The sequence below is a fragment of the Elephantulus edwardii genome, unplaced genomic scaffold (genome assembly GCF_000299155.1).
Source record: "Elephantulus edwardii isolate Elephantulus edwardi_28Jun2011 unplaced genomic scaffold, EleEdw1.0 scaffold00268, whole genome shotgun sequence".
NCBI lineage: Eukaryota > Metazoa > Chordata > Mammalia > Macroscelidea > Macroscelididae > Elephantulus > Elephantulus edwardii.
Window position 1 is genome coordinate 1,833,393 of NW_006400018.1, and position 12,182 is coordinate 1,845,574.

The window sequence follows — 12,182 nt, forward strand, 5'->3', positions numbered from 1 at the left end:
TTATCATTTCCCTCATTTTATAAATGAGGAAACTGAAGCTCAAAGACATCCAATTTGTCCAAAATCACACAGCTAGTCAGAAGTAGAGCTGGAATTCAGATGGGGGTGGCCTTGGCCTTGAGTCTGGGCTCCACCACTGCACTAGGCTGCCTCTTGTCTTACTGTCTCTGTACAATGAACCAATTCAATGCAGAGCTGACCCTCCGGCTATCAATCACATGAAAGGAAACTGTCTATCTTTCTCCCACAGGGCAGATGGAGGATTTGACCAGAGAGGCACCCACTTTGGGTCTGCAGCACAACTCCGTATGAACTGCTCCGCTAGGACTACAGAGCAGAAACAGCACAGGAGAAGGAAGTGGGGAGCAATGTAGACAGAAATCAAAGCTGAAAGACTGCTCTCTCAGGTTATGGCAGCACACAGTGACACCAGGTAAAGGGACCTGAGCTTTATTCCTCTATGTTCAAAGGTTCAGAAGCATCTGGGGAAGGAGGGGTCCACAAGGCGAAGGCAGGGGTAAGCCCTGAGACATTCCCCACCCCTACTGGAGAAAACCCACAAACACATTAAATACATTTTAAAATGCTTTGACGTGCCAGAGCCTGATTAAATTAGCATTTGTAAAATATGTTGCAATTTGCAAACTCTTGGTATTTATCTTATGTAACCCTACAGCTGTCTAGAGAGCTAGCCACTCCCATGCATACAATTCACGTTTACCGCTGAGGCCCCTGCGAGGTTAAGGACCTTCGTCCTGACCACCTCATCACCATGTCCACATGAGCAGGTGGAGAAGTCTCAGTTTACCGCAAGGATGAACGAGGGCTCTCTGAACCCTGTCCCCTTATCTGTAACAGTGAGAGCCATCCCGTATGTACCAGGCACCGTACACCAGCTTGTCGACCAAGGCGATTCCCTGTAATCCTCAGGACACCGCTACAAGGTGGGGAAGGCAGATCCCCGCTCCGCGGGGAGGACACATCCACTGGGTTCGGGTCACACAGGTTGCAAGTGCGGAGCCCGGATTGACAGCCAGGTCTGACCCCAAAGCCCGTGCTCTCGCCCCCCTCACGGGCCACCCCAGAGGGTTGCTGTCGCCTTGCCCACGTGGAGACGGTCCGCGGCTCCTCCAGGTCGGGGCAGGCGAGACTCACAAGGTAATGATGAGTCTTCAGTGCCCCGCTACCTGCCTTTTGTCCCCCGATATGTCCCCTCCACCCTTCCCAGATACTTTAAAGACGTGGGCGTCGAGGCTAAAAAAAAAAAACCAAAACCCACCAAAACACACACACACACACAAAACACCTCTACTAACAAAAGATCGCGATTCACCCCTGCTCGGTCCGCTCACCTCCAGGAGCCCTCCTCAGTTGTCATGGCAACACCAGGCCGGCTTCCGGAAACCTGCGTTAAGTCCCGGAAGTCCATGGAGGATGGGGGCTTCCCCGGGGCCGTTCTAGCCTCCGTCCTCGGCTTTTCCTCCCGGCTCTATGGCCAGCCCGTCGCCATGCTTGGGTCCCGCTGTCCCGGGCTACCTTACCCCCCACCCCGAAGCCCCCCAGCGTTGTGGCCTGCTGGCCAGAACACCTCGCCCACTCCGCGCGCGGCTTCGTGGAAAACCAGCCGCTGTCGGGGAAACTTCGCAGCCACCGGAAGTTTCCGCTCCCAGTTCATGGGGATCAAGGGACAGGCTGGCTTGTCGCGGCAGCGCTTCTGGTCCCGGGAACCTCGAGCCGGGCAACGAGATGCCCGGGGAAGAACGGGGTGGAAGACGCGGCACATTTTGACACCCCGGCCTCTGGCGACCCGCAGCTTGGACTTCATTTCCCAGGCGGCCTTGCGCGTGACCGGAAGTGCCGCGAGCCTATAAGAGGCCGGTGCGGCGCGTGCCGTCGGGTTTAGAGTGCTGGTTCCCGGCGCTCGCGGAGCGCTGACCTCCCGGCTCTCCGCGCCCGAGAAGCTCCGGCGGTGCAACGCCAGGTCGGAGGAGGTCCATTTCGGAGACCCTGGCTTTCCTGCGTCCCTGTGTGCTTCAGGAGTAAGAAGGAGCCCGGGCTGGGAGCTCAAGGACCGGGACTCGAGGGCTGCCTGTGCTAACTGCCTCGCTTCGCGCTGTCAAAAACTCCTAGCTCCGCCTTAATTTTCTTTTGGGAAATGGGTCTCGTCCTCTGTGCCCTTTCGTTCACAGATTATGCTTATAAGGCATGAAAGATAACAAGAGGGACCTTTCACCCGAATGTTTACTCGAGGTTAGTTGAGACCAAGGGCCCATCACAGGAGTGTAGACTTTTTTAGCTCCCAAGTTCCTGCAACTGTTCTGTTATCAGAGCCAGAGCTGCACAGTCTGAAGGGCGGGTTTGTGATCGCTCCGGAGGTAGGGAAGACCCAACCCAGCTGATCCAGCTCCTGATTAGAAATTAGCTGTCCCGAGTCCTCACTTCCTCATCGGATTCCTAGGGAACTGCCTTTGGAAGGTGCGGCATCCTGGGAGCCCCAGGAGCATGGACTTGGAGCCTGCACCTGCCCCTGTGCCATTCACATGGGACCTCGGTGGTTCTGAACCCGAATATAAAGGTTTTAGGGGACTCTGGTGGCATACTCTGTAGCGAGTTGCTCCGCTAGCCCTGAAGTGACGCATCGCTAGTGATTTGAATCCACCAGTGGCTTCGCGGGAGAGAAGATGGGCAATCTCCTCCCGAAAATCTGCAGCAGGATCAACTGTGAGTCTGGTTTTGACTCAATGTCAATAAGTAGAGTTGAATAGAAAAGTTTTAAGATTTGAAAGCCGAGGCAGGTTTCTAGGATTCCTAAAGTTCCCTCATCATCTAAGCAGAGTGAGGCACTGATGACTTTCTGTTCCTTCTTTTTACTTATATATTTATTTTTTTTAGTTTCAAAATAACATACATAGTAAGAATTTGGAACAGCCTTCCCTTCCCAATAAAAACCCTAAATGGTACCTATTTCTTAAGCTTGAATGGGACCCTGATTCAGCTCAGCCTGAGTCAAACCTTTCTACCCAGTGTTTGAGGAAGCGTACTAGGTGGGATTTTGTTAGATGAGGGTCGACAAGCTACAAAACAAAGTTCTCCTGGACCGCCGTCGTGTTCACATGCCTATGGTTGCCTTGCATTAGCAAGTGCTAATGACAGGTGCATGGCCGAGCCCCTTGGCCCTTTATTTGCGATCGAGCTTTCTGAATCTTGCCTTAGAGTGAGGCGCTCTGGTCGCACTGTGGCTGAGGCATTCAGCTGCCAACCAGGAGTCTCCCTGGGACATTCATGAGACACATTGGTCCCATAGTGATCCACAGCCTGGGAAACCAACTGGGCCGGTTCAGCTGTGTCCTGCGTGTCCCTGTGAGTTGGAATCAACTCTGTGGCAGTGGGTTAGGTGGCCCGAGAACTTGGCTGCAAAAAACCAGAACAGAATAATGGTCCACATTGGGCTGTGGATGTCCTGAAAATCATAGCATTGCCTGCCTTCAGAACAACTGAGAGGACACTGTGGGCATTTGGCTCGTTCTGTTCCTCATTCTCATCCTTTTCCTGCGTTTGCTTTTTATTTCAGGCAGAGAGCCTGTCTGTGTACTGTGAGCAGGATAACGGTGACCTCTGAGCTCTCTATCAGGAAACTGTCCCCATTGTCTGTTCTAAGTCACCCTCCGCAGTAATCAGACCTTTCCTGCAGTCACTTCTGGGGGTGGATAAGTCCTTTGAGGCTATGTTTACTTTGCTTTTGTCTCTGGGACCTGAAACACCCTCCCTCCCTGGCGGAATTGAGGGCTCTACAGCATGTTAGCATGTCTGCGAACCTAGGAGTCGCATCTAGGACTCGCGTGTCACGATTGTCTTCCACAGCCCCTTGGAAAGCTTGGTTCTTGCTTCCAGCTCTCAGACCTTCCTTTTCTCAGGAGTCACTGGCCGTGTGAGGTGTGGATCACCTGGTGAGGGCTCAGTGTCTGTACTGGATTTCAGTGAGCACCAGACGTAGAGGGGGCAAAAAGCCATGTGTAACTGAGGCTCCCAGCAAGCTAGGCACTCGAGCTACCAGCTTCAGGGTTTTGTTGATGAACGGTTGTAACAGCAACAACCAAAAAAGACAATTAGCCGCTTCGTTGCAGAAAGACTCCAAGAAGCATGTAATACTTTACTCTCACCACGTCCTTTCCCTTGTTTTCTACCTGATCTGTGGTTAAAGCAGCATGGACCTTAAAAATAGACAGGTTTGAAACTCTCACTCATTTACGTCTTTGCTCTAGTTTCTCTTTCTGAGCTTTAACTTCCTCATTTGTAAGGTGTATGTTTTACCTCCCAGAGTTGCTGAGAAGAGTACATGGCATAGAATGTGTAAGGTTTGAGTAGTGTCTGTTCAGAACTTTTGTGAGTTGGGAAGTAAACCTCTGACTTGTGACAACCCCGAGTGTTAAGAGAGAACTGCTCCACAGGATTTTCCTGATGTAAGGAGCCCTGGGGGTGCAGTGAGTGGTGCGCATACCTGCTGCTCCATGGAGAAAGCTGGAGTGATCTACTTGTGTAAGGATTGCCCTCCGAAAGCTTCGTGGGGACAGTTCCACTCTGTCCTGTAGGGCCGCTGGGAGTTGGTGTCAACTTGATGGCAGTGGAATTGGGTTTTGGTGCTGGTGGGTTCAAATCGCCAGCCTTTCGGGTGACAGTAGTTCATAAAGCACTAACACCACCCAGATGCCTTCATCACCTCTGGTGCTCTCTACGTGATCTCACTGTCATGCCTTCCTTAGAGATGAGAAAATTGAGTCCTACAAGGTGTAAGTGATTTACTCAGGGGTTATCAGTTAAGAAGAATTGAGGTCCCTGTATTTTTAACCTACCACTGGGTGTAAAGGTGAGAAAGCACAGGTTTTAGCTCCATGGGGCTACCAGGGTATTTCAGGTGGCCTCCTCATCTGTTAGCTGGTTCTGATCGTGGTTGCAGGCAGCCACGTTGTGTGTGTGTGTGTGTGTGTGTGTGTGTGTGTGTCTGTGTGTGTGTCTGTGTGTGTGTCTGTGTGTGGTGGCTGTCATGAGGCCTGGGCCCATGCTGCCCACACATTAGTGGAAGATAGGGGCCGTCCTGCTGCCTCCTACATTTGCCCAACAAACCTTCCACCCACCTGCTTGGCTTTTCAGAGCAGCTGGGGGTGACCAGGGCTGGCTTCTGAGTTTCTCAAGCATGTTAGAAGTCTCAAAATAAACCTCCTGCTTTCTAGACCATGAGTTCGTGCTTCCTCCTTTCTCCTTTGGACTTTCCACAGAGGAAGAGAAAGTGGAAGTACCAAGCCGAGGGGACACGGCAGGCTGTCACTCCATCCAGCGCGCAGAATGTGGCGACCTTGGAGTGAAGGCCTGCTCGTACCCCCCCAATAAGTTCCTCATCCGAAGAAGAGGGGTGTTTGTGTGGAAGGAGCCTCTGGGCCTCCTTGCAGCTAGCCAGCCAGTTGTTAGGTCCTGTTGAGGCAGATCCAATTCATAGCTGGCCCTCCAGCAGGTTTTCAGAAGCAGTAAGTGCACGGGAGGAGATGGCCCGTCTTTCTCCCGTGAAGCAGCTGCCATGTGCCTTTGGGTTGGCAGTGCAAATCCTTGTGACGAAGCCATCCGAGCTCCCAGCTGGCCTGTAGTGTCCATGTATGTGCAGTTCACATTGCGGTGTTGGCTCGGAGGGCCTGAGCAGATAGGTGATCTGGGCTGGATTTGATTCCTGTTCTTTACTTCAGATCTCTGCTTGTCCTGGGCGGGGGGGGGTGTGTGCACCCTCCTTTACCTTCTGGTTCTTAACCAATTTTAACGAGCATTACCTACCCTGGAAGGGGATCTCGTCCCAGGACTCTGGGCGCAGAGCCTTGGCGTCCACTCTGAGCACCTGTGCCGTGTACGACCAGACCCTGGGTGCGCCTCGTGCTCCACAACCAGAGATCTGAGCCCGTACAGCCATCGCAGCCCTCCTGGGGTGGTGCCAGCGATGAGGGCAGGGGGACCAAAGCAAAAGAGCATCCAGTCCATGGGCCGAGTGACATCAGCTGCCTCGATTAGCCAGCGTGGGAGTGTCACCAAGTGACTTCCTCTTCTCTTCTAGACGTGCCACAGCAGCATGGCCGTGGGACGGTTCTACCTGGCCTGCCTGGCGCTGGGGTCCCTGGGCTCACTCTGCGTCCTCTTCACCATCTACTGGATGCGGTACTGGCGTGGCGGCTTTGCCTGGGACGGCAGCATCTTCATGTTCAACTGGCACCCGGTGCTCATGGTTGCTGGGTTGGTGGTGTTCTACGGAGCAGGTGAGTAAGTGGGCAGCACGGGCAGGCCCTGGCCTGCAGAGACCCGCAGGTCCCCGCATCCCAGCTGCTCGCTGTTGGTTTGGGGATACGGGCAGGGTGGGTTGAGCCCTTTCTGTGTCCATGTGTCATTTGGGGGCAAAGTGGCAAAGTAGGAGGCACCTACAAAGGTCAAGGTCAGCACACTTTTTTATAAACGTTCAGATAGTAAACACTATGCGTTACAGACTAGGCTGTGTCTGTGTTGCAGCTAGTCATCTGTGCCATTCTGTCATGATGGCAGTGTGCCAATAAAACTTTATTTACAAATACAAGTGGTGGGCCATCTTTGACTTGTGTGGTGTTAGCTGATCCCTCCTCAAAAGAGTAGAAAATTGAAGCCTCTCTCTGCAAAGCTAGGCCCCCCGCGTGCGTTCTGGGCCCGAGTGAGCCTCACGTTTCCTCACTTGGAAGATGGAAGTAGAAAATAGCAGCTTGCCGCATGCACTTCACACACAACCTCTCCCTCTGTTCAGTGAACTCGTGAGGTTGGCTCTATTGTTATTCCCATTTTACAGATGAGGAAACCGAGAGGAGAAGCCAAACAGTTAAGGAGAGGCAGAGTCAGGATTTGGACCTAAGCTGACTGACCCCTGACAGCTAACTCTGGTTCTGAGAATCCAATTAGATGAAGTAATCAGTGCAAAGGTGTTTCTCCCTCGCCCTGCAAAACTGCTTGTGAGCCGGGCTCCTTATTGTGAGGACAGAATGGCAGGCCCGTGTCCGCTCTCCGCCCTTTGGCTACCTGACCCTTCTTTCCCTCCATCCTGGACGACAGGAGGAGAGACAGTGCTGAGAATCCAATGCTGATGTCCTGGCGTTTCCTTCCTCCCTCCCGTCACACACTGTGAAGGTGTGGGGTGGCCCTTTGGGGTCCTAACAGGGAAGCATCATAGAGGGGTCCAGCCCTGAATTGCTCTCTCCTGCAGCGTCGCTGGTGTACCGCCTGCCCCAGTCCTGGGTGGGGCCCAAGCTGCCCTGGAAAGTGCTCCACGCAGCCCTGCACCTGATGGCCTTCGTCCTGGCGGTGCTGGGGCTGGTAGCCGTCTTTGAATTTCACAACAGTCATCATATCAACCACCTCTACTCCCTGCACAGCTGGCTGGGGATTGTCACCGTCTTCCTGTTCGCCTGCCAGGTGGGTCCTTCCCACCCGCCGCCTCTGCGTTCCCCAGCTGGGCCTTCGCTCGCATCAGCACCAAATACTCACTTTCCTCGTTGTCTAGAGACAGCCGTGCAGGGCATCAGCAGAGCATCCTCTTGCTCCTGCCCTCACCCCTCACTGCCCACCTGTCCTCCTGGGTCCCCTGTGCTTACATGGTCCTGGCACCCACCATGCTGGCGCTAAGAGCCACCAGCTCCTGCCTGTTCCATGCCGGTGTTTCTGTGAGATGAAAGAATTCTAGCCAAGGTGTATGTCACACGAGTGAGGTGTTTTCTGAGCAAGCCCCAGAAGGGAGCGGAGGCAGACGAGACTGGCTGGGTTTGCTGGGACAGTGAGACTGGGACAAAGCCCTCAGCTCAACCTTCCCGCCCTTGCTCTGGTGTTGTGTAATAGAAACCGTCCAGGCCCCCTGAGGAGAGGAGGAAGCTAGGTGTGATGGTGGGGCAATCACGCTGTGAGGGTTGGATTGGGAAAGAAGGGCGCGTTCAGCGAGGGGTGGGTGGGATGACTGCTGGGGGACGATTGGTCACACACACGGGACTGTCAGCTGCTGCTTGCCTCGTGTCCGCAGTGGTTCCTGGGCTTCGCCGTCTTCCTCCTGCCCTGGGCATCTCTGGGGCTGCGCAGCGTCCTCAAGCCCGTCCACATCTTCTTTGGAACCTCTGTCTTCTCCCTGGCCCTCGCCTCGGTCATTTCCGGCATTAATGAGAAGCTTTTCTTCACTTTGTAAGTGGGCGGGGCCCCTTGATCCTCGGATGGAGGGAGGGGACAGGGCCTTTAAGTGACTCACTTTGTGAGCAGAGGGCCTATCCCAGAGAGGAGAGCCTCTGGGGTGGGCCTGTTCCTGAGGTGGAAGCAATAGAATTTTGTCCTTTTCAGTTGAGGCTGGTAGGTTGGTCAACAGTTATTTGTTGTTGTTGTTGTTGTTGTAGCTGACCCTCTGGTGGGTTTTCAGAGGCAGGTAATTGCATAGGAGGAGATTGCGCATCCTTCTCCCACAGAGCAGCTGGTGGATTTGAACTGTATTCTTCAGGGTTGGCAGCACAACTTCCCACCTAGCCACCTGACTCCCTAACAGATACTTCCTGAGCTTCACTGTCATCCGTGGACAGGCGTCCAGGTGGCGAGGTGCATTACGTGCTGGGCTGCCTGGAAGACCAGGGAGGGACTGCTTGGCTTGGAACTGACTGCAGGGGAGTGGGTTTCCTTTTTCCTAAATGGCTCTGTTTTTCACGGAAGCAGTCCTCATGTCGTCCTCCTGAGGAACAGTGGTAGTTCACATGGCCCATCTTCCGGTTAGCGGCCAAGGGCTCAGCCATGGACCCACCCTGGAGCAATTCTCTTCTGTCCTCTGTGGTGGTTATGAGGTGATATTGACTTAGTGGCAGCAGGTTTGGTGGGGATTTTTGTGTCATCAGTGGAGTGCTGGGCTACGAATCCAAAGGTTGGTGGTTTGAACCCACTCAGAAGCACCTTGGAGGGAAGAGCTGACAGTCTACTTCCAGAGCCCAGCCATTGACAGCGCCCAGTGCACCTTCCACCAGCAGCGCTTGGTCACCGGGGCCAAGTCAACATGACGGCAGCTCCTTCGGACTGGTGGTGGTAGTTGTTGGATTGGGGTTTTACATAATTTTTTTTTTTTTTTTACTTTTTGGTGAATCACAAACTGTTCCAAGTGCTTCAATCCTCTCAGCTGCCCGACGGCATTGGTACTATTTCCTTTGCATTTCCTGTGGGCACTGAGACACAGAGAAGTTAAGTAACTTGCCCAGGGGCACAGAGCCAACAGCAGAGTGGGAACTTGACAGGCAATTTGACCATAAATGCTGCGTGCCTGCCACACCTGTCCTCTGGTTATGGGTCAGTGTCACCTTGAGGCATTGGGCCTCTGTGCTCTTTTAGATAAAGGGCCTTTTATAGACGTGTTTTTGCAGCAGAGACTTAGAAAGTGAAAGTAGGGTAAAAGGTAACGCGTTCTGAGTCCGAGGCCCCGGGAAGGAGGCTGTCCTCGCCCTCTCTCGGTGGCACCACGTTTCCTGCTGGGTGGCATTGGTCCCTCGAGTCCATGCCCCCCTCCCCCATTTTGTCATCTTCAGGAAGAACAACACCAAGCCCTACTCCAGCCTGCCCGAGGAGGCGGTCTTTGCCAACAGCACCGGGATATTGGTGGTGGCTTTTGGGCTGCTGGTGCTCTACATCCTGGCTTCATCGTGGAAGCGCCCGGAGCCGGGCTCTCTGACCGACACACAGGTAAGGGCCCCTGGCCCGTGTTCCAGGGGGAGGTGGGGCCAGGGCCGGCTTGAACCTCAGCAGCCCAGTACGTGAAATAAAAAACAATTAGAAAAGGCCAGCCCAGTCCCATTCGCCTGAAGGTAGCATCAGGTTGACCGATGGGGACACATCCTGGTGGTGACGGCAACCAGGGGCTGTGGCCCATCTGCCAGGGCATTTAGAGAAGGGTGTGCAGCCTTGTGCTCTGTAAGGAAGGGCTCACACGATGGGAGTGCGTGCGTGCGGATTTCTGTTTGACCAGCACTGGGGCTGGGCTGGTGGAGACAGAGCTGGGTGGCAAGTTGCACAGTTGCAGAGGGTCTTCGGCCACTCGGCCTCCTGAAGGGATATTATGCAATGGTGACCAGGCTGAGGGGCCTTAGGGCTTCCCTGGAGGGTCTGGTGGCTTGGGCAGGGACCGTCTGCAGCTTAGGGATGCCGGCCGCTCACCCTGTGCTTCTGTCTTTCCAGCCCCTGCTGCGTGGCGGGCAGTGAAGCGGGCAGGGCCCCCAGAGCAGCCAGGGCTGTCCTCTGTGCTCCCTCAGAAGCTCTCTCTACTCAGGGGTCCTGGTTGGTGTCGGCAGCAGACTTTGTGTGGGTGCTGAGCCCACACTTCTCGCAGCCTCCCGTTGGGCTCTCCCTAGCCACTGGCAGCCTGTCTGCTTTTGCTTGGTGGTTTGGCTTCCGCATCTTTCTCATGTCAGCATCTCAGGACCCCCGTGTCCACGAGGGCCCCCCACCTGGCTACCTCGTGCTGCTCCAGCGCTCTCTCTGAAGGCGGCAGGTGGGCTTCACCTGAAAATCTCTAGGGACATGGCAGAAGATCCTGATGGCTCACGTGAGCTGGGCCCCCAGTGCTGTCTGCAGCGTGAAAAAGGAGGGCATGCCCTGTGCGGGTGTCCCCTGCTGTCCCACCCAGCTCCACCAGCCTGCCAGACGGGAGAGGCGTCAGGAGGTGGCTGAAGGGAAGGAAGGAGGGCACTGAAGCCCTTCTGCAGGGCAGCACTGTCAGCCGAGCTGATCCCATGACTGCATCTCGTGCCTGTGTGATGTGACCTCTTGGTTCCCTCCACCTCTTCTAGCTACTCCAACTTATGTGTGAATCTCATCGCTCCCCTGTGGCCTACAGGCCCCTCCCCTCAGGGGACCCCGAGAACCCTGGTAACTTCCTCTTCTGGGAACAACCTGTCCTGGGATGTCCCTGCGGGGGATGGAGAACAGTGGGGACTGCAGACTTCCCTCTGCTGGATTAGGCTCAGGGCCGAGACCCCTAACTGCTCTTGGCAGGGGCCTGATTTCAGTTCTCTGCCTCCCTGTGAAACTATGATGCCAAGTTGGAGTGTGGTGTGCCAAGCCCTGCATGCCTCTCCCACCTTTAGGGATTGGCAAGAGGCAAGATACTTGCCAGGTATTAGGGTGTCACCGTCTCTCCTGTGCCCACAGCAGCTGCTTGCCTGGCTAAAGCCCCACCATCTGGGGCATGTCAGAACCTGAGCTGATGTTCTGGTGCGCTGGTAGTTGGAGAGGCAGGAGTCGTGGCCCTGTGCTGTGTGCAGCCGACATTGCTTCGCCTGTCTTTGCCCCCCTGTGAGCCCTGTCTGGGCCCATGGCCCACGCTGCAGCACTCAGGAGACAAGCAGCCTGACTCGCAGGTTCGAGCCTGCATACCTCCAGGCAAGCAGATGCTGGCAGGAGGCTGCACATTCCAATTGGGACAAAGCCACGAGGTGGCCACTGGCACCTGTGTCACGAAGGCAGTCCGCTTGTTTATGAAAGAGCTTGATTTTCATTAAACACTTCAACAATCTAAGTCGCCGCCTCTATGTCTTTTTTAGCACATCTGCGTGAAGTGGCATTTGTTTAAATGGACCCTGGAGGAGCCTGTGAAAGGTTGGGGACAGGTCTGATGCTCAGACTGGGGGAGAGCAAGCCAGGCCTTGAGATCCCCAGAGGACTGTCTGAATGGAATTAAAAGTGCTGGGGTCACGTACGTGTGGCTGGTCCTTGCTAGCTGGTAGCTTTTGAACACCTGGAAAATTCTAGTATCTTTCCAACTTAAAAACTCAAACTCATTGCCGTGGAGTTGGAGCTGACACAGAGCTGAGGCAAAGCTAGCTGACCCTCTAATGAGTTTTTTGAGACCACAAATCACATGGAAGGAGACTGTCATTTTACTTGGAGCTGCTGGTGGATTTGAATCGGTCACCTTTAGGTTAGCAGATCAACTCCCCATGGCCTGTGCCCCCAGACCTACCTTTCCTTCTTACAGATTGGGAAAACACTCAGAACTGTGAGTGGCTTGTTCAAGGTTCTCAAAATCCACAAGCTGGTGTCAGACGCCATTCACTATCTCAGCAATTGGGACAGTTTGGCCAGGGAACACCAGGCAGCTCTGGGCAGAGAAGCACCAGGATTAGGGG

The 12,182-nt window shown here is 54.5% G+C and overlaps 1 protein-coding gene across 1 annotated transcript; it reads left to right on the forward strand.

Annotated features, from left to right (window-relative positions):
* Positions 1-6,106: 6,106 nt before the first annotated feature.
* Positions 6,107-10,537, forward strand: LOC102870507 (cytochrome b ascorbate-dependent protein 3-like). Its single transcript, XM_006899886.1, has 5 exons — positions 6,107-6,290; positions 7,256-7,464; positions 8,063-8,217; positions 9,588-9,741; positions 10,325-10,537. Exons 1-5 carry the CDS (start codon positions 6,107-6,109, stop codon positions 10,535-10,537), a joined length of 915 nt encoding a protein of 304 aa, XP_006899948.1.
* The last annotated feature ends 1,645 nt before the right edge of the window (positions 10,538-12,182 follow it).

What these genes read in the sequence shown, in the direction of transcription:
- LOC102870507 (XM_006899886.1), top strand. Translation starts at nt 6,107, where the DNA reads ATGGCCGTGGGACGGTTCTACCTGGCCTGCCTGGCGCTGGGGTCCCTG. An exon ending in TCTTCCTGTTCGCCTGCCAG is followed by an intron (nt 7,465 to 8,062) that starts GTGGGTCCTTCC and finishes TCGTGTCCGCAG; the next exon opens with TGGTTCCTGGGCTTCGCCGT. An exon ending in GAGAAGCTTTTCTTCACTTT is followed by an intron (nt 8,218 to 9,587) that starts GTAAGTGGGCGG and finishes TGTCATCTTCAG; the next exon opens with GAAGAACAACACCAAGCCCT.